Source organism: Pelecanus crispus, chromosome 1 (genome assembly GCF_030463565.1).
Source record: "Pelecanus crispus isolate bPelCri1 chromosome 1, bPelCri1.pri, whole genome shotgun sequence".
NCBI classification, from domain to species: domain Eukaryota; kingdom Metazoa; phylum Chordata; class Aves; order Pelecaniformes; family Pelecanidae; genus Pelecanus; species Pelecanus crispus.
Window position 1 is genome coordinate 225,717,081 of NC_134643.1, and position 18,974 is coordinate 225,736,054.

The 18,974-nt window shown below is 52.2% G+C and overlaps 2 protein-coding genes across 4 annotated transcripts in view; both read right to left on the bottom strand.

Annotated features, from left to right (window-relative positions):
• Positions 1–276: 276 nt before the first annotated feature.
• On the bottom strand, positions 277–3,688 carry LOC142594814 (putative mitochondrial transporter UCP3). Of its 3 annotated transcripts, XM_075720507.1 has the most exons (6): positions 3,548–3,688; positions 3,194–3,404; positions 1,236–1,433; positions 823–924; positions 557–737; positions 277–388 (listed from the first exon to the last, which is right to left on the bottom strand). In XM_075720507.1, exons 1-6 carry the CDS (start codon positions 3,671–3,673, stop codon positions 283–285), a joined length of 924 nt encoding a protein of 307 aa, XP_075576622.1. In that variant the 5' UTR covers positions 3,674–3,688; the 3' UTR covers positions 277–282. The 3 variants fall into 3 exon arrangements, with proteins under 3 accessions (XP_075576622.1, XP_075576613.1, XP_075576607.1); XM_075720498.1 differs by lacking the exon at positions 1,236–1,433 and having other exon boundaries at positions 3,548–3,673; XM_075720492.1 differs by lacking the exon at positions 823–924 and having other exon boundaries at positions 3,548–3,673.
• A 1,841-nt stretch (positions 3,689–5,529) lies between these two features.
• C2CD3 (C2 domain containing 3 centriole elongation regulator) overlaps positions 5,530–18,974 on the bottom strand; it is a 56,323-nt gene continuing 42,878 nt past the window's right edge. Inside the window, exons 30-33 of the mRNA XM_075723123.1 lie at positions 18,721–18,938; positions 15,649–16,696; positions 14,449–14,551; positions 5,530–6,463 (exon numbers count right to left, since the gene is read on the bottom strand). Of these exons, the coding sequence (XP_075579238.1) occupies positions 6,329–6,463; positions 14,449–14,551; positions 15,649–16,696; positions 18,721–18,938 (1,504 nt within the window). The 3' untranslated portion in view covers positions 5,530–6,328. The remainder of the gene's footprint in view (positions 6,464–14,448; positions 14,552–15,648; positions 16,697–18,720; positions 18,939–18,974) is intronic.

Sequence of the window (18,974 nt, forward strand, 5' to 3'; positions counted from 1 at the left end):
GCTCGCCTTGTTCCTGCCACTGCCGGGAAGTGCTGCTCTTCCCAGCTGGAAAAAAAACCCTACAACCATTTTTTTTTTTTTTCTCTGGAAACCTCCCTTCTCCCACGTTTCTCCGCAAACAACGTCGTTTCTCCTTCCATCTCGCCGGTCCCTCTCAGGGTGTCCCCATGGGGCTGGGGGCGTTTGGCGTCGCTGCTTCCCCCGCTGCTTCAGCAATTAATATAATTTACTCCTGTGACTCGTCAACGCTGACGAGAGGGGCCAGGGCGTGTGGGGGGGGGGTCAGGATCGGGCCGGCCGCGCCGGTGCCATGGCGCGCTGCAGCTGCTCGTAGGAGATGAACATCACCACGTTCCAGGAGCCGAGCCGCAGGAAGGAGGGGACAAACCTGTGCCAGGAAAAGCAGTGCTGCGGGGGGGATGTGGCGGGGGCATCCCTGCGCTCCCCAAATCCCTGTGGCAGTGGCAGCACAGGGGTTAGGACATCTGGGCAATGCCGCGGGTGTCCGTGCGCGCGCTGAGTTTGCGGGTGCTCGGTGGGTCGTCCCTGAACTCACCCCTTGTAGAAGCCGGCGAGGCCGTCCTGCATGAGCAGGGCGAGGACGCAGCTGAGCACGTTCCGGTACTGCCCGGGCCCGGCGTTCATGTACCGCGTCTTCACCACGTCCACCGGCGACGCCACCACCGTGGCGCAGAAGCCGGCACCGAAAGCGGCTACGAAGTGGCAGGGGACGTTGTCTGTGGGACAGAGCCAGGGGTTGAGGGTCGTGGGGATGGGGATGGCGTCCGGCCGCGTTCTCCCGCCCCGTGACACCGTCCTCACCTGTCATCAGCTGCGCCCGCAGCAGCGCGTCCTTAATGAGGTCGTAGGTGACGAGCTCACCGCAGTTGACGATGGCGTTGCGAGCAATGTTGGGCAGCGTCCCTGGTGCAGGAGGGTGGTGGCAGCGGGGACGGCGGTCACATCCCCTTCCTGGAGCACCCTGGATGGGTGCCCCAGCCCCGCTGTCCCCATTCCCATTCCATCCTTGTCCCCATCCCTGTCCCAGCCTCCGTCCCTATCCCCATCGGCATCGCCCATCCCATCCCTGTTCCCTTCCTCATTCCCATCCCTCTCGTCATCCCATCCCTGTCGCTGTCCCATCCCTGTCCCCATCCCATCTCTGTTGCCATCCTTGTCCTCATCCCATCCCTGTCCCCATCCCAGTCCCCATCCCCATTCCCGTCCTCCCCTACCTTTCCAGAGCCCACGGACGCCCTCCTCCCTGGCGATGGTGCGGTAGGCATCCACGGTGCCGCTGTACCGGCGGGCGCCGTCCGGCAGCGCCACGTTGGCCTGGAACCGAACCTTGACCACGTCGGTGGGCTGGGCGCACGTCACCGCCACCGCCCCCGTGGTGCAGCCCGCCAGCACCCGCGCTGCCAGCCCTGTGCCTGGAGAGAGCAGGCGCTGGGACCCCCGGGTCTGTGGGGACCCCCGACCTTGTGGGGACCCCCAGCTCTGCAGGGACCCCCAGCCTTGCAGGGGCACCCAGCTCTGCAGGGACCCCTGGCTGTGTGGGGACCCCCAGCCCTTGCAGGGACCCCCAGCCATCTGGGGACCCCCCAGCTCCATGGGGACCCCCCCCAGCTCCACAGGGACCCCTGGCCCTGTGGGGACCCCCAGCTCTGCAAGGACCCCCAGCCTTGCAGGGACCCCTGGCCTTGCAGAGACCCCCAGCCCTGTGGGGACCCCTGATCCTGCAGGGACACCCAGGGACACCTGGCCGTGTGAGGACACACAGCACTGCAGCGACCCCCAGCTCTGCAGGGACCCCTGGCCTTGTAGGGACCCCCAGCCCTGTGGGGACCCCCGGGGACCCCCAGCTCTGCAGGGACCCCTGGCCTTGTAGGGACCCCCAGCCCTGTGGGGACCCCCAGCTCTGCAAAGGACCCCTGGCCTTGTGGGGACCCCCAGCTCTGCAAGGACCCCCGGCCTTGCTGGGACCCCCAGCCCTGTGGGGACCCCTGGCCATGTGTGAACCCCCAGCCATGTGGGGGACCCCCAGCTCTGCAGGGACCCCCGGCCTTGTGGGGACCCCCAGGGGCCCCTGGCCATGTGGGGACCCCCAGCTCTGCAGGCCCCCGAGCTTTTCAGGGACCCCCAGCTCCTGCGGGGACCCCTGGCCTTGTGGGGACCCCCAGCCCTGTGGGGACCCCCAGGGACCCCTGGCTGTGTGGGGACCCCCGGCCATGTAGGGACCCCCAGCTCTGCAGGGACCCCCCAGCCTTGCGGGGACCCCCAGCCCTTTGGGGACCCCCAGGGACCCCCAGGTCTGCAGGGACCCCCAGCCTTGCAGGGACCCCCAGGGACCCCTGGCCATGTGGGGACCCCCGGCCTTGCGGGGACCCCCAGCCCTTTGGGGACCCCCAGCTCTGTGGGGACCCTGCACCCTGCAGGGACCCCCCCTGCCTTGCAGGGACCCCCAGCTCTGCGGGGACCCCTGGCCTTGTAGGGGCCCCCAGGGACCCCCAGCCTTGCAGGGACCCCCAGGGACCCCCCAGCCTTGCAGGGGCCCCCAGATCTGCAAGGACCCCAGCCCTGTGGGGATTCCCGGGGACCCCCAGCTCTGCAGGGACCCCTGGCCTTGCGGGGACCCCAGCTCTGTGGGGACCCCTGGCCTTCTAGGGGCCCCCAGGGACCCCCAGCTCTGCAGGGACCCCCAGCCTTGTAGGGACCCCCAGGGACCCCTGGCCATGTGGGGACTCCGAGCCCTATGGGGACCACCAGATCTGCAGGGACCCCTGGCCCTGTGGAGACCCCCAGCTCTGTGGGGACCCTGCACCCTGCAGGGACCCCCAGGGACCCCCCAGCCTTGCAGGGACCCCCAGATCTGCAGGCACCCCTGGCCTTGTGGGGACCCCCAGGGACCCCCAGCCGTGTGGGGACCCCTGGCCATGTAGGGACCCCCAGCTCTGCAGGGACCTCTGGTCATTTGGGGACCCCCAGCCATGTGGGGACCCCAGGACGAGTGGCCTGGGGCAGGGGGGGGTGCTGAGCGGAGGGTGCCCTTGGAGAGGGGGGGGGTCCCCATTCCCGTGAGGGTGGGTTGTTCACCCCAGGGCATGGGTGCTGCACCCCTCCGGGAGAGGGTGGCGCAGCGTGACAGGGGGGGTGCACAGGTTTGGGGGTCCCCCCAGGGCGGGACACTCACTCTCGGCCCCCTTGGGCGTGTAGAGCTGCTTCACGGAGTCGTAGAGCCCGATGCGGATGGAGGCGAAGCTCATCTGCCGCTGCAGCCCGGCCGCCAGCCCGCTGTAGAGGCTGCGGGGTCCCTCCGTCCGCACCATGGTGCTCAGCGTCCCCAAAACGCCCCGGTATTCCACGGTACCGCTGCTCCGGGGGATCCGCACCTCGCCTTGGATCTGCGGGACACCGACTGCGTCGCCTCCATCCTCCCCAAAACCGCTGCGGTGCAGCTGGTGCGAGGTCGGGGGGTCCCCGCCGTTATGGGGTGCTCCCGCCGCCCTTGGGATTTTTTTGGGTGGGGGGGGGCAGCGGATCGTACCTGCAGCCGCACTTTGGCGGTGTCCAGGGGGAAGGTGCAGAGGTCGGCGATGCAGGCGGCCGTCCCCGCGCTGATGAACTTCACGGCCGCTGTCGGGGGCACCTCGGGGGGCTTCAGACCCACCATGGCGGTGGAGGGGCTGGAAGGAAAGCGGCGGGGGGGGGGGGGGGGTGTGCCATGTCGGACGGGGCTTCGAGCAGGTGCCCGGTGTAGGGACAGAGGTGCCGATGTGGCTCTGGCTGGCTTCGGCCAACCCCGACAGCCAAATCCTGCCCCATTTCCTTGCCTGCGTCCCCGGGGAAACTGAGGCACGGGGGGGGGTCCTCGCTCAGCCCGAGGCTGGCATGGAACTCACCCACCCCAGCCAAAACAGGGGTGCTCGGTGACGGCATCTCCCCCGCCGTCACCTGCCTGGTGCCGGTTCCCCCCGCGGCCTCACCGTAGGGACCTCGGCACCGCGTCCCGGCTCCTGCCTTACACCCCTCTGCGCGCAGCCATCGCCCTGAGCGCCGGCTCCTTGGCCCCCCGCTTATAAAGCCCCCGGGGGAGGACGTTCCAGCCACCGCGGGGATCGGGTGACAGCGAAACCCCGTTTCCCCCGGTGGCATTTGCGCCGCTGAGCGGGGTCACCCAGCACCCGTGACGGGGTGACTGTGTTTCAGACCTCTGCTCCCCCCCCCACCAGCGCTCAGCCATGGGTGGGGGGGTCCTGCCCAGGCCACCAGCACCCAGCGGAGCAAAGCCGTGGGGCAGCAGCACCCGACAGTGGGGTCCTGCTCATTCGGTGGCCGCCGGGACCTCGGGGATAGCGGAATCATTTCCGTTTTGAACCCAAACGCGCTTGGGAAGACCGAGATGCAGAAATTTTTTGCCCCAAGGCGTTAAAAGCGACGGTTCGGAGGCAGACCGGCACCAAACGCTCCCCCCCACCATGGGGCATGTCGGACCCCTTGGCCGCAGGCCCGGACCACGCAGCTGTAACTTCATCCCGGGCAGCTGCCGAGCTTGTTTACCGATGGGATTTCCTCCGCATGGTGTAACGTGCCCCCCGAGCTCACATGGAGCAGCCCGAGGGCAGCGGGGGAGAAACCACGTGAGCGGCTCGGAGGTAAATCCCTCCCGTGTCCGTGCTCCGCACGACGAAAACCACGGCGCCCTTTCAAGTGCGGCCGAGGTGAAGGCACGGGGAGGGACGGGGCTCAGGCTTGGAGGCCGAGGGTGCGGTGACGGCTTAAGAAATGCCCCTTTTCCTCCATTTTTTCTTACAACTCGGCCTGCGTGCGAGCACACAAGAAGGATTTCGAGCTGGTTTGACGCCCTGAAGCCACCTTTGCTCCGTCGATCAGGCTCAGGGCAGACGCTCGTCCAGTGCTCGGCGCCGACACCGCTCTCTTATTTTCCTGGCCGGCTGGGCCGCGCTCCTTCGCTGACCTAAATGCAAGAGGAAGAAGCTGTTTATCTCACGCCTGGGCTATAACTCAGGAGCCAACATTGTCACCTCCTCTGTCACCGTGTTCCCAACCCAGCCGGCATCGTGCCTGGGCTTTTTTTGGGAGCAGGAGAAGGAAGCCCATGCGTCGCTCCTGTTCTCGCAGGATCGGGGCTGCTGAAGCTGGGAATGCTGGTGGGTGGGAGGTTTGTGGCAGTGCCGGTGTCCAACCCGGCAATTAACGCATTTAAGATTTCCCTTGGGAAAAACAAAACCGCAGAGGTGGGAGGAAAAAAGGGAAGCTGACACTTTGGTTCCTTAAATCCTGAATTCAAAACATGGTTTGTAAAGCAGCTCGGATTTGGAGCACTCACTCGCCTCCGAGATCCGACTCTGTCCACGCGGGCGATATTCGATTACTTTGCAAAGCAGCGACCTTTACGTGTGCCCCCCCCGGCTGCACTATTTTCCAGGAAGCATTCCTACGCCATCCTCTCCCACCCGCTGCCCGGCGCTCCCAGGGGAAGGATTCCCCTCCACCTGTTAGCGACAGGCTCGTGACCCGGCACCGGGACGCTTCGCACCAGGCGACAAGAAACCAAGGGCTGTGGGGGGGGGGGAATTTTATTGAAACACAAACACTGGAGAGCAGTACAAAAACACCTTCACTTGGTTTGCATCAAAGTCCGTTATTCCAAAAGGAACCTGATGTAAAAACGTACAAAAATAATTTAGAAGATAAAAGTTCCCTATTTCTAATAAAACCCTTTTGTACACAAGTTGTTATTTTACAATATCCTGGGCCCGTGTTTACACAAGCACCTTGGGTGCACACATTCCTCTAGAATTGGGAAATTACGCTTCCCAACAACTATTTTTGAAAGTCCACTGGGGAAGGAGCTCATCTTCCCTCCCCATCCGCAGCACACGCCAGCGGTGAGGCAATGCTTCCCTGCTTGCCGATGGGAGGGCAGGCTTCTAATGTTCTCCGTCCTCTGGTTGACGAAAAAGGAGCTGTCCCAAAATGGGATGTTTTGTGTTTACTCAAAAAAAACAACCCCCAAAAAAGGTTAATGAGAGAAATTTCACATGAATCAATCCCCAAAATGGGAGTATCTGGAGACCAGAAGACAGCTCAGGGGTTACCCGAAGCGGCGAGTCCCATCACGGACCTGCCCTGGCAAGACACATGGTCTCTCCCTTGGTTGACCCAAGGCTTTAAGTCCCTCTAACAGGATACCGATAGGGCAACTTAAAAATCAAAGCCTGAAACCTGCAGCTTCCATCTCCTCTTCCCTGGAGGACCCGGCCTTTGCCAATGCGTCAGGACGTGGCTCGGAAAGCAGCCGACGCTATTCCTTCTTGGACAGCTGAGCAGAGAAGATCCTGGCGATTCTTTTGGTTTCCTCTTCCGAGAGCTCAGCCGTGGGCCTGGGACGATTCAGCCTTCGGTACGGGATGCCGCCCGGCGTGGCTCTGCTTCCGCTCTGTGGAGAGAAGGAAGAAGACGTCAGAGCCCTGCCAGCTCTGCCCCGCGCCCATTTTCTGATTGCAGCAAGCCGCTGGGTCGTACAGCGTGCGAGAAGTCGGATGCACAGGAAAAAAAACCCTCATGATGTGTTTTCTGTTGCTCACTGCTGCTCCTCGGAGGGGTTTTTCCTCTTGTTCCGCACACTGAGGGACAACCATTTGGAAAAAAACCCGTTTGTTCCAATCATTTGGAAAAAACCCACCGCGATGGTGAAGTATTTCCCTGCTCAACACAATGCTGCAGTGCTGTTTCTTTCTCAGTGCTGCAAGAAAGCAAAAGCTGAAGACCAAAATTAGAAAGGTCCAAACCATAGAGTTTTGCTCTGGCAAGCGAACTCTGAATTGGTGAATGCCCACCCTCAGCCAAAGTCACCTTCCACGAAGCCGAAAGAATTACGCCAGTGTATTCACCGGGCTCTGACTCTCTGAATTTTCGTTTTCAATGAGGATTTTATTTTTAATTTGCAGAACCCCAAAAAAACCAAACCACCTTGCAACGGAGAGGCAAGGCACCTACACGACAGATCTAAGCCTGCTGACAGATTTGACCGGCTGGTCTCGGTTACCTGCAGGAACCCCTAAAGAGCAGCCCACGAAATGAAAACTGCTATTTTAAGCATTTTAACATCATCCTTGGTTCACACGCATCCTCCCAGCCTTCTCCCAGATGTTACGGTAGCCCAAAAGACGGATAATTTCAGCGTACAACGAAACGCGCATTTCTCCCCGATGAGCTTAGAGCCAGGTCGTGCCTGCGAAGCGCTGAGAGGAGCCATCTGGTTTCGGCTGCCTTCAGAGAGCGAGGCAAGCGACGCTGTTTTAGGACACGCCGCTCATTAGCTGCGGGGCCAGGAAGGTCTCCTGGAGAGCGGGGTTTGAGTCGGAAAACCGATACGCCTGTCCGGCCTTTCACCTACATCGCTGGGCTGCTTCTCCATCCCAGCCAGGCTCAGCTTCGCGGTGGAAAGGTCTCCTAAGGTGATCGGTTCCCTCGCAGGAGAAACAGCACCAGGATCCTGTTCCTGTGCGCTCCCTGCTTCAACGTGCATCGTTTGGGGAGGGAAATGGCTTTTTTTAGGAATAAGTGGGTTTGGAGATTTCTTGGCTTTGGTTACCTGCGCTTTACAGGCTCAGATGGTGAGCACGTTGAATATCAGCCCCGCAACAGCATCGCTGGTGAGAGACCCTCACGGAAAAACAGCCTGTAGATAAAAAACACCCCCTGATCTATACACCCTGGGTGTACTCGTGTTTGCTAGAGCCAATTAGCACAAGAGGCTAATTGGAAGCTAATTTAACATCAGCTGCAATTTATGCCAACAGACAAGACCAAGAGAGGCCGTGACCGCAGGCCAAGATTTCCTAAAGCAGGATTTTCAGGTACGCTGACCCAGCCCGCTCCTGCACAGCCAGATTCGGGAGACAGACGGATCGATGCTCACAGAGACGATGGTTTTGGTGGCTGGTTAATAAAAAGGATGACAAGGGTGGGAACAGCTCGCGTGGTTTCACGTCCAACAGTGCAGAAAAGGCTTACGACGAGCTAACTCTACCTTTCTCTACCTTAAATACCCAGTTTCATAGGGCTAATTGTGTAAATTATGTGGAAAGACTGCTGTAAAGACTTCAAACTGTATCCAGGAAAACAATTTTGGCTTCTAATACTTTACCAGGTCAGGACCTTATTCTTTCCATGCTGTTTTTTGTACTGTCTATGAAACAGTTGAAACATTAATATTGGCCGGAGACGGAGAGTAACCAGCTCACGCTGGCTCGGTGCCGGTCCCTGATCTCTGTACAGCATTCGTAAGCTGTTCATAGGGAAAAATATTCCAAGCGAAAGCTCAGAGAACTGGCAAAAGGCTTCTGGTTTTAGTGCCTCAAGCAGCGTTCGCTTCCGAACGCGTTTTATGTATTTGCAAAGAATTGGGATGGGACCACCTCATTCCTTGGCCCAGGAAGGTCTGTAACTGTAACAAAACCAAAAGAACAAAGAAATTCCGGCTCTTAAAATCCAATACGTTGGCCAAATTGCAGCTAGACGACCCCGCGCCGCTTCTCTGCGCCGGCACGGTACTTCGGAAGCTCTCCTTTCCTTCCAGCTGTGATGAAGCTGTTTGTCCCGAGCACCCTGTTCTACCCTGGTGGAGGCTGCACTGCTAACACACCTGAAAAAAAATATCGTTTGCACAACTACATGCGTGTAGAAAAGCCTGCAGGAACTAACTGCTATATTAAAGCAGAAGCAGGTTCACACCGTAGCAATAGGTCTCTCTTGAATTCCCCAAATCATCCAATTAAGCCTATTTCAAAGGGTGATGAAACTGCGCTTCCTACCTCTCACAGTTTCCCTCTCACGGGCGCTCGTGCTACACACGCTTCTGCAGAACATGAAAGGACGTTTTGTTTGGATTGCGCTAACCCAGTGACCCAAAATAGCTATAAAATAATCTTACCCCTGCTGTAAGAAATTTTAAATTCGCTTCCTAAGGAGAAATGAAATGAGATTTTCTCCTTTGTTCTTAGAGTTCACAATCCAGAGGTGCCACAGGACAACTTCTGCCTCGGGTGAAGCCGGGGGCACGTCACAAACCGAATTTGTTCCTCATCTGCTCTGGGCCACTGCAGAAAATGCCGCCCCTCGCTCATGCGTTGCCATCGGTGCGATTACACGCCCCGAAAGAGCGCTGTACTCTAAAAGCGAAAATCCGACAGAGGAGCAGGTGCCTGCTGCTATTAGATGACGCCGAGGCGACGGCCAGCAGTTTGCGCGCTCCCGACTGTCAGTGAACGAGGTGTGCTTGGAAAACACGCCGCTCGCATGCTGCTTCCGATAGAAGCGGCTAAAACACTCCTGATTTTCGTACCGCTGTGTCCGTTTGCAGCAATGCAGAGGTGTTCAGATGCATGCGTCTATCCCAAGGACCTTCCTAAAAAATGAACTTCCAGCCCTAGGAAAGGTTTAGCGGCTCTTCTTGCTGCTATTCTACGTGCAGGGGGGTGAACTAAAATGAGAGAAGTTTAAAAGCACAGTTAACGCTCCCAGTTCGCACAGAAGCCTTATGAAATTACATCTGCAGGTTTTGCTTCACCGACAGTTTGGGGCTACGGCTACAGGAAAGAGCTGCACTTCTATACTTATCTCTGTATAAAGCTATTTTCCTTTGAAATATGCAAATTCCTCGCACATATAACATTTAGCACGGCGTTCCAGCCTCAACGCCGCATTTTTAAGACGCTCCTCTGCTACGTCAAACGGGCAGTTTCAAACACTCGAGAGTTTGAACCTTCTGCACGGTTTGGAGAGCGCGCATCCGAAATGTTGTGTTTACACCATGCCTTGCCTCCGAAAAAGCCTCTGCCAGTTCAGATTACGACCCGGGCACAAGCAGCGCTTCTCCTGGGTTTCTCCTCCTCTGTGTCTACGCCAACGCAGCTGCAGGCTCCATGTAGCTGACGCTCAGCCACGAAGCGCACACATTTCATCAGAAAGGTGCAAGAGGAGAGAGGACTTAGGCACAGAAGATCACGCTTCGCTTTTCTTTTTATAGAAATGGCAGCGATACGGCAGGACACTTAAACCAGCCCAGGATTAATCTTAATTGCTGCGTGCCAGGGATAGGAGTAAAGCAAACAGATTTATTAGCGTTTTCTAGGACTTGTGGGAATGGCTTATTTCAAGGTCAAAGAATTCTGGTAACCGAGGCGGAGAACATTTCAGCCCCGTGGTTCAGCAAGTTTGATGGCTGGTTCTGTTTGTGCAGCGATGGAGGAGTGAAAACGGATCTGTGTTAATAGGCTACAGCCTACTCCTGGAGTGACCGTGCACCTACTTCTGCTTTCGGGACAGGAAAAAGTTTACAGTAAATCACGGACCACAGCCAGCACTCCGAAACGGATGTGAAGAATACAGCCACCTTTTCTTCTTTTTCTGATCGTGAAAATGAAAAGAGAAGTTTGGCATTTCTGTTCAGCAGGTTAGGAGGACAAATTGAGTTAAGCGAAAGCCTTAGCTCTGTTCTCTGGGTAAGCTGAGTACGGAAAAAGCAGAGCTTTAGCGGCTGCGACTCAAAGGGGAGCAGAGCAAGAACCACAGGTTTAGGTTGGAAAAGACCTTTAAAATCATCAAGTCGGATGTTTGGGCCATTGCTAACCATCTGCATTTTTAGAACGCACAAAAGCCTGTTATTCTGAATCTGCCTAAGTCTGTGTTTTAAGTTATTTCTAATTTATACTGAAGGTAAATCTACGTATACACAAATATTAATTACTCTGAGTAAAACTGGTTGCCATCTAAGTTTCTTATCCTTTCGGAATATTCACAGAGGTGAGGGAGGGGAAAAAAATTCAAGATATTTTAATGAAAAGTTTAGTAACTCTCCAGTTTTTTAAATAATTCCTCCTGCCCCACAAAACCCAGCTTCACTAGCAGAAGACTGGGCCAACTCTGAGAGGCAGTGACCCTTAACCTGGGTTTCCCAGCCAGCATCTCATTAGAATCACATTTGAATATTTTAACTCTAGCAGACAACTGCCCCAAACCCTTACCAGAACCAATGCTGCAGTGCCCTTGGTGTGAAACACCACACCAAGAGAGATGAAATTTTTGCCCTGAAAAATCAGCAGCAGTATAGAAAATAATATGGAACATATGAACGCAGTAAAGGCAAAGAGGGAGGGGAAGGGAGGCCAGGGGCAACAGTCAGAAATAAGATTTGGATGGTAATCTAGGCCACCTAAAAATGGCTCTGACTCATTTAAAAAATAGTCATAGTAAATACGATACAGTAAATTTATAGTAAATACGATACAGCATTGGATGCTGTTAAGTTTAGCTGTGAACTTGGATAATTTTCCCTAAGTTGTATCAGGAACTGCCTGGAAAAGGACTGAGAGGAGAAAAGTGCAAAGCTGCTCTGCCAAAAAGCGGCAGAAGTTGAACCAGGAGCGCTGGATCGGACAGGACAGCAGAAGGAGCTCAAGAACTGGAAGCCTGACCTGATGTAATGGAGAAAAAAGGTCCAAAAATTTTAGATTTTGTGAGGCTTTGCAAAACTCGGGTCCCCAGAAGGTGACCACAGCATCCAGGCTGAGGCCTGAGCTGCTGCAGCACCTTCTCAGCCCCGCTGCGTCCCCGCGGCACGAGCGGAGCCGACGCTTGCGTCTCAAAACGCCGCCAGCTCCTTGGACACGACTGCCCGCTTCACCTTCTCGCCGCTTCTTCATCGCTTTGCGTAGGAAGAGAGGGAAAGCAGGGAGTGAGACGAGAGAGGGAGAGGTGGCAGGAAGGCTCGGGAGGCCACGTTTGCCAGCCGCCACGTGAGCGCGAGGGGACTGCTGATCTTCGGAGGAGAACAGCTCGGATTTCAGCCTTGCCATCACCGCTCCGTGCTTGCCCAACCGTGCAAAAACCAAACCAACCCAGATTTAGAAACTGGCGTTCTTAAGCCCAATTAAGAACAAAACTAGAAGAAAGCACTTTTCCCGAACTACATTTTACCATCGGCAGAAGTGAAAAAACGTCTTGTGCTTCGTACGGGCTGTTCGACGCTGGGTGCGCAACGCAAGGCAACCCAGTCCTGTCTCAACAGAAGCCTACAAGTGCTACTGCGAAGGATTAGCTGGAGCTAATCTTGGAATTAAGGTGGTTTAAGGTCAGCTATATCCAAATAGTGCCTCGCTAATGTGCTCCCTAATTATGAATCACTTTCAGGAGCGTGTTTCTAGCCACTAAGCATTACAAAGAGAGGGAATTCAAGTAAAGCTGATATTAATATTAAACCGTAGGTTTGAGCGATGATTTGCAGATGCACAGAAAGACACGGTGCTTCCACAGGAAGAACTGGAGCTAACTCTACAGAAAAAGCAAAACTTAAAAGCGGGGGCATGGCAGTGAGACAGAGGGGAAGGCGAGTACCGGCGATGGACAGAAGGGAACAAGGAGAATTTGAGGGAGATTCCAAAGGAGAAACACATCTGAGGATTCTGGGTTTGATTTCATCCAAAATATTTAGATACAGCACAAAAAGTAAGCTTAACAAGCGCTGAGAGACACTGCAGTCCAGGTGTTATAATCAAGATGGATCTTAGGATCCTCGAAGCATGCTATGCCCAAGACTCCTTTGACAGAACTCTCTACTTCCGTCAGGAACATGTTTCAAGGGCTTTAGGGAAAGGTACTATTATGTAAATATATAAAAAAAATCATTTTTACAACGCAAACCAGCAAAAAGTCAGGTATTTTACCTGCACTGTAAACATGTTTATTCATTTAAAGTAGTTGCCATTACTTCAGAGCCATTAGATCCTGCCTGTTTCGGTTCTGTTTAATCAAGCAAGCTGTTTCCGATTACATAAATGTTCCTCAGAGTGTTTCATAGGTCAGAAGGAGGGGAACCAACACATTCTCTTTTCTGGGAGACGTAAACAAACAGCCCAGCTGCTGGAACTCCCAGCTCCACATCAACATCCATAGCAAAGCTGTGGCTGGAAAAGAATTATATTTACACCTCAAAACAAGTGAGCCACAAACTTTTTGGAAATAAAATTCTCTCTAACCTTTTGCAGTAAATAAAGGTTTATGCACATAAACCCACCTCTGAAACAGCAAAAGCAATCGACAGCTTTCCTGTATGAGTAATGATCTATTCTACTACTGTTCTACTACTATTCAACTATTCTACTACTCCCTCCATCGAAGAACTTGATCTCTCTCAAGGAGAGGCTCCCTGCTGCAAGTGCTAAAAGGTATCTGTCTAAAAGATACAAATTGGAGTCGTAATTAAAAGTTACAGCTTGCGCCCTCGAAATTACGCACCTTACCTCACATTAAAGCAGAAAGAAGTGCGGAGTGAGCACCTGCCACTTCCACTGACCCCAGTGGAGAAAAGCAACGTTCACCGAGTATACAGACAAACTGGTTAACGTAAACGTGTATCACAGACGATGCAGCCATGAATGCTGAAAATTATTCTCTCAGAGAGAAGAGGTATCAGAAAGATTCTCCTTGACTTCATTTGGAAGCCATCACCTCTAACGTGAGAGTCAACATGCAAAGACAAGGAGTACTTTTGTTCCTGCTTTAACGAAGGGACTCTGTTAAGCTAGGACAATAAAGGATGAGCATGCATGAACGTGAGCCAGCAGTGTGCCCAGGTGGCCAAGGCGGCCAACAGCATCCTGGCTTGTGTCAGGAATAGTGTGGCCAGCAGGAGCAGGGCAGGGATCGTCCCCCTGTACTCGGCACTGGGGAGGCCGCACCTGGAATACTGTGTCCAGTTTTGGGCCCCTCACTACAAGAAGGACATTGGGGTGCTGGAGCGTGGCCAGAGAAGGGCAACGGAGCTGGGGAAGGGTCTGGAGCACAGGGCTGGTGGGGAGCGGCTGAGGGAGCTGGGGGTGTTCAGCCTGGAGAAGAGGAGGCTGAGGGGAGACCTTATCGCTCTCTGCAGCTCCTGACAGGAGGGTGCAGTGAGGTGGGGGTTGGTCTCTTCTCCCAAGTAGATAACGATAGGATGAGAGGAAATGGACTCAAGCTGTGCCAGGGGAGGTTTAGATTGGATATTAGGAGAAATTTCTTCATGGAAAGAGTGGTCAAGCATTGGACCAGGCTGCCCAGAGAGGTGGGGGAGTCCCCATCCCTGGCAGTGTTCAAAAAATGGGCAGATGTGGCACTTTGGGACATGGTTTAGTGGGCACGGTGGTGTTGGGTTGATGGTTGGACTGATGATCTCAGAGGTCCTTTCCAACCTTAGTGATTCCTAGTTTTTACTTCCATTAAAAAATAATCCAGCCTCCAAGGCAGGAAGTATGAAATTATGACTCTCCCCTTAATTGGTTTAGTGGTGGACTTGGTAGTGCCAGGTTAATGGTTGGAGTGGATGATCTTAAAGATCTTGTGTAACCTAAACAATTCTATCATTCTGTGATGTCCCATACTTACTTTCAGAGCTGTGGAAGGATGACAAGAAACACTGAGCAGCCTCATGGAGGCTTCCATCTCCTGGGGTGGAAGGAAGAAGTTGGGAACAACAACAGGATCAGATCTGAGCAGAGCTGTTAAGGAACAACCTTTGGCAGTGCGTAGTTGCACAGAGCTACACAGGAGCTGCAGATGTGGAATACACCTCACTAACAGCTGTTAATGTATCCCAGGTGGTGAGTCTCATTCATTTTAATCAATATTCTATCATTCTGAACACTTGGTTCTCTCACCCGGCCTCACAGAGCACATACCAAACTTGCTTTACAGTAATACCTCATGTATTTGTAGAGTACTTCATCCTGCAGAAACTCCAACACAACTTAGTGAAACTGAGCAAGATGTGGGATCCGTGAAGAAACACGGGAAAGTATTTTAAAAGCAAATTAAAATACATTTCTTTTAATCCAGAAGAAACATAAGAGCAATAATATATGGATAATATATGCATTATGGCCTCAGATTGCATCAGAGGAGGTTTAGATTGGTTATTGGGAGAAATTTCTTCACGGAAAGAGTGGTCAAGCACTGGACCAGGCTGCCCAGAGAGGTGGTGGAGTCCCCATCCCTGGAGGGGTTCAAAAAGACGGGCAGATGTGGCACTTTGGGACATGGTTTAGTGGGCATGGGGGTGTTGGGTTGATGGTTGGACTGATGATCTTAGAGGTCCTTTCCAACCTTAGTGATTCCTGGTTTATACTTTCATTCAAAAATAATCCAGCCACCAAGCCAGGAAACATGAAATTATGACTCTGCCCTTAACTGGTTTAGTGGTGGCCTTGGCAGTGTTAGGTAAATGGTTGGACTGGATGATCTTAAAGGTCTTTTCCAACCTAAACGATTCGATGATTCTGTGATTCTATGAGAAAAACAACACGGGGGAAAAATGAAAGATGATACGTTGAAACTACCCAAAATGAACTTGCTCTCACGGATCACAGAATACATTGGTTACAAATGGCAAGGACGTCATCACTACATTGTGTGAAACACAACGTAACGGGGTCTTCTAACACCTCCCCAGGTCACCAATTCTAGACTCATTTTACAGGGAAGAGCTCCACACAGGGAATTTTTCTTTCCTGAGGCCAGTGAGATTCTAACCAAGAAACAGGCCATGCTCCTTGAATGCAATGTGTGTTGAAGAAAAAAGAAGGATACAAAACAATTTTTGGTTTGGCGGACTTTTCTGACTCTTCCAGTGGGTCTTCACTACTGTCATCAGAAAAGCTTTCACTGTTTCCTTCCAAGCCTGCTTGGGCTGATACACTCTTCACACAGATCTCATCGGAACCACTTTCTTCCTCGTCTCGACGATCTTCATTTACAACCTCACTGTTTTCCTCCTTCTCTCCTTCTGTGGCTTTTGGATTGGTCAAACCACCATCTCCTGGAAATGCCAGTAGTTCTTTGGAGGCTGCATGAAACTCTACATTTTGCTCTAATGGTTTAGTGTTAAATGCTCTACCCCAGTCACAATTTCCATTTTCTACAAGGCCAGTGGCTGTTTGATGCACTTCTGACAAATAAGTAGGCTGAAACAGATCCTTCTCCGTTGTTTCTGTGACACTATTCAAGCTTTGAAAGCCTTCTGTCACTGCCCAAGGACTGCCCTCGTCTGCGTGGAGGCTAACGCATGGGCTGAGGGCGCTGAGCATGCTTTGGTTTTCGCCTTGTAGTACGCTGGAGAAGGTGCTGCTCCGTCTGCTGTTTCCTCTTCGCAAACAGTCCGTGTCCACCAAGTGCTGATCTTCAGGCCCCAAGTCTATGGGCTGCTGGTCAGCACCCTGCTCCGCTTCTGAGAGCACACTGGACCAGGGACTAGTTTTGTCCGTTACGGTTGTTATTTCATTAAGAGTTCGTGGTTCTATAACGTCTTCTTCGTATTCTTCGTCGCTGTGCGGCTGGATGGCAAAAGCACCTTCACCTTCCTGGCTGTAGTCTGTTGGCAAAGGAAGCTCACCCTCAGGGACAGCTTGCTCTAGAAATTCATGCAACATGTGTCTCTCAAACACGGATCTCCCAAAAGAGCACGGCTGCTGTGTGTCACTGCAAACGCTGGGTGAGTCCAACTCAAGTTGGCCTTGACATCTGTCAGTTCTGGCTTCTTCATCCTTTTGGTTGGGCACATGCGCAGCACCCAGCTTTCTGCCGTCGTCTTGATGCATGTTAGAAGATTCTTTACTATTTTTAGTTATAGTCTGTAAGTCTGATTAGTAGAAAACAGCATCAGTAAATGCACAGAGCAACAATTCCCCTTTTATCTGATTTATTTGGGCTTTTTGCGGAAAATCATCTATGCAAGAATGGTTAGGAGTTAAACATGCACAGCTTTGTCAAACATTCTGCTGCTGCGATCCCATTCTGCTCTCTTTACCCAATACTGACAAGGCCAGGAGAAGGACAGAAATGCTAAGGGAAAAAGGAAATGTTCAGGATGAAATTATTGGGAAATAACTAGAAATACCTACATCAATGAAAAGAAAAAAAAAAAAGGGACAGTGAAAATACTCTGATATACAGAGTACACCTAAAACAAATGAAAAAATACCTATTGCTTGGAGTGGCTAAAAAGAGTTTGGACAGTTCAGACCATGTGGGAAGGCGAGAGGAATAATCTAGACAGGAAAGCTGGATAACCTAACCACCTTCTCTCATACCTTCCCCAGTTTTGTGTAGGGGCCCAGTAAACAGATTTGCTACTGATATTCTCCAGTTTTCAGTTCAATTTAGCAACTCGACTCAAATGACAGACAATTGTTAATTAAATATTTGTAAACCAGAAGTTCACTCAGGGCTATTGCTCAGTTTTGGTGGTAAAATTATAAAGTCTGGAAACAAAATGCTGCCTGTGCTCCTAGCACAGACTCTGAAAAAGGGTGACTGGATTAGAAGCCTGAATACTAATAAAATCTATGCAATCCTGAAAATCTCTGGGGATTTTACAAACTCTTTAAAAAGCCACAATCACTTATTTCTGGTTCCTAGTTAACCAGTCACTTCTCACATTCTTTGAGAAATTAGTTTGTCAGTATTAGGTTAAATGGCAAACTACTGCTACTCCGAGGCAAGAGAAAATGTCTTGCTAAAAGGTAATGCTGGAGGACATTGGGAAAAGGAGAAGGAAGAGTTTGAGGCAGATTGTAGAGGAGACCATGTAAAGAAGCAGTAAAACCAATTAATAAAGATGAGAAGGGGAAGAAAAAGGGCAAAACCTGGGAGAAGAAAAAGAAGAAGAAGAAAAAAAAAGATCAAGGTGGTGATACAAGAATGGCAAATTCTGGCGTAATGGAAATGTGCCCTTCAACTCCATCTCTTGGAAGTGCTGCTTCCCTGTAGGTAGCCACAGGCGGAAACAGCACAGAATAGCTTTTCAAGTGGCAGAGCTCCGAGCCACAGTTTATTCTCTACTCTGATAAATTCTTTTAAAAGCACCAGCATGGATTTGATTTTCTAGTCATTTTGCTACTCACAGCACCGCTCTGGTATGAGATCAGAGTTTTATGCTAACAGTGATTAGTGAACAGTTAAGCTAACATTAAATTAACTGCACTCAGCAAGCAGGCTAGTGCTGAGATGACGAGTAGTTGTAACGGAGCTGTTGGAAATGCCAGGCAGAGTGAAAAAAATATACATCTGGAAACAAGGTGGACAAAGAGATACGGCTTCCTTCCCTTGTGTTGTACTCTGTCCTTATTAAGGATGTCATTCTGCGTACAACAGCACTAACGATAGGGAAAATTAATCGTACCGATGCCTCTAAAAGAGGAAATGTGTTGAATGTGATAAACAGAAAAGAAGCTGCTTACTAAGAACTTTGTCTTACCTAGCCTAAACAGCCTTATTTTAGCTATTCATCGTAGGGCATAAATTTCACCTGAAAACAGAGTGATGCCAATTTCTGTTAGCAAAGAACCACAGACTCAGCTCAGCACCATTCTGTGAATTGTTCTTCCGCAAGACCTCCCTTTTTCCACTGAACAGACACTGAAATTTAAGTAGAATTTAGGCTACCTTGAGAGGGCCTTAACTCCCACGTAATCTTCCTTCTGAATGTTTCAGTTCAACACTATCATTGCTGACAGGGGTTTGAAAGTCTCTCTGAAGCGTTCTCCCAACGGACCAACGCACACCGATTACCAACACCAGGCACTGGTCCTGATTACGTGAGAAATCTGAAGATACTTTAAGGCAGCTTCCAATAAAAAAATTCCAAACCAAGTGACAACTTACCATTGATTAGGCTGCTGACCTGAGACACCAACTGACTAGATTTTTCCAAAAGATGGCATCCGTTGGGATCCACCTCCCTCCTCATCAAGTTCCGATGATCGCTCTCCCGCTCCTCATGATTTGCTTTGGATGAGTTACCATAACCGAAGTCAGGAAAAGACTTGGTCAGCTTCTGACTGAAGTATCTTTGAACCTCATCCAGCTCACTCAAGTTTTTTCTGTAAGCAGTGGTAAGAAATTTGGTAAGAGGGGGG

Bases quoted from the DNA above. Each gene is read 5' to 3' on its own strand.
- LOC142594814 (XM_075720507.1), bottom strand. From the start codon at position 3,673: ATGGTGGGTCTGAAGCCCCCCGAGGTGCCCCCGACAGCGGCCGTGAAG. The intron at 3,405-3,547 runs GTACGATCCGCT...GGTGTCCCGCAG, and splicing joins CCGCCAAAGTGCGGCTGCAG to ATCCAAGGCGAGGTGCGGAT. The intron at 389-556 runs GTGAGTTCAGGG...TTCCTGGCACAG, and splicing joins CTCGCCGGCTTCTACAAGGG to GTTTGTCCCCTCCTTCCTGC.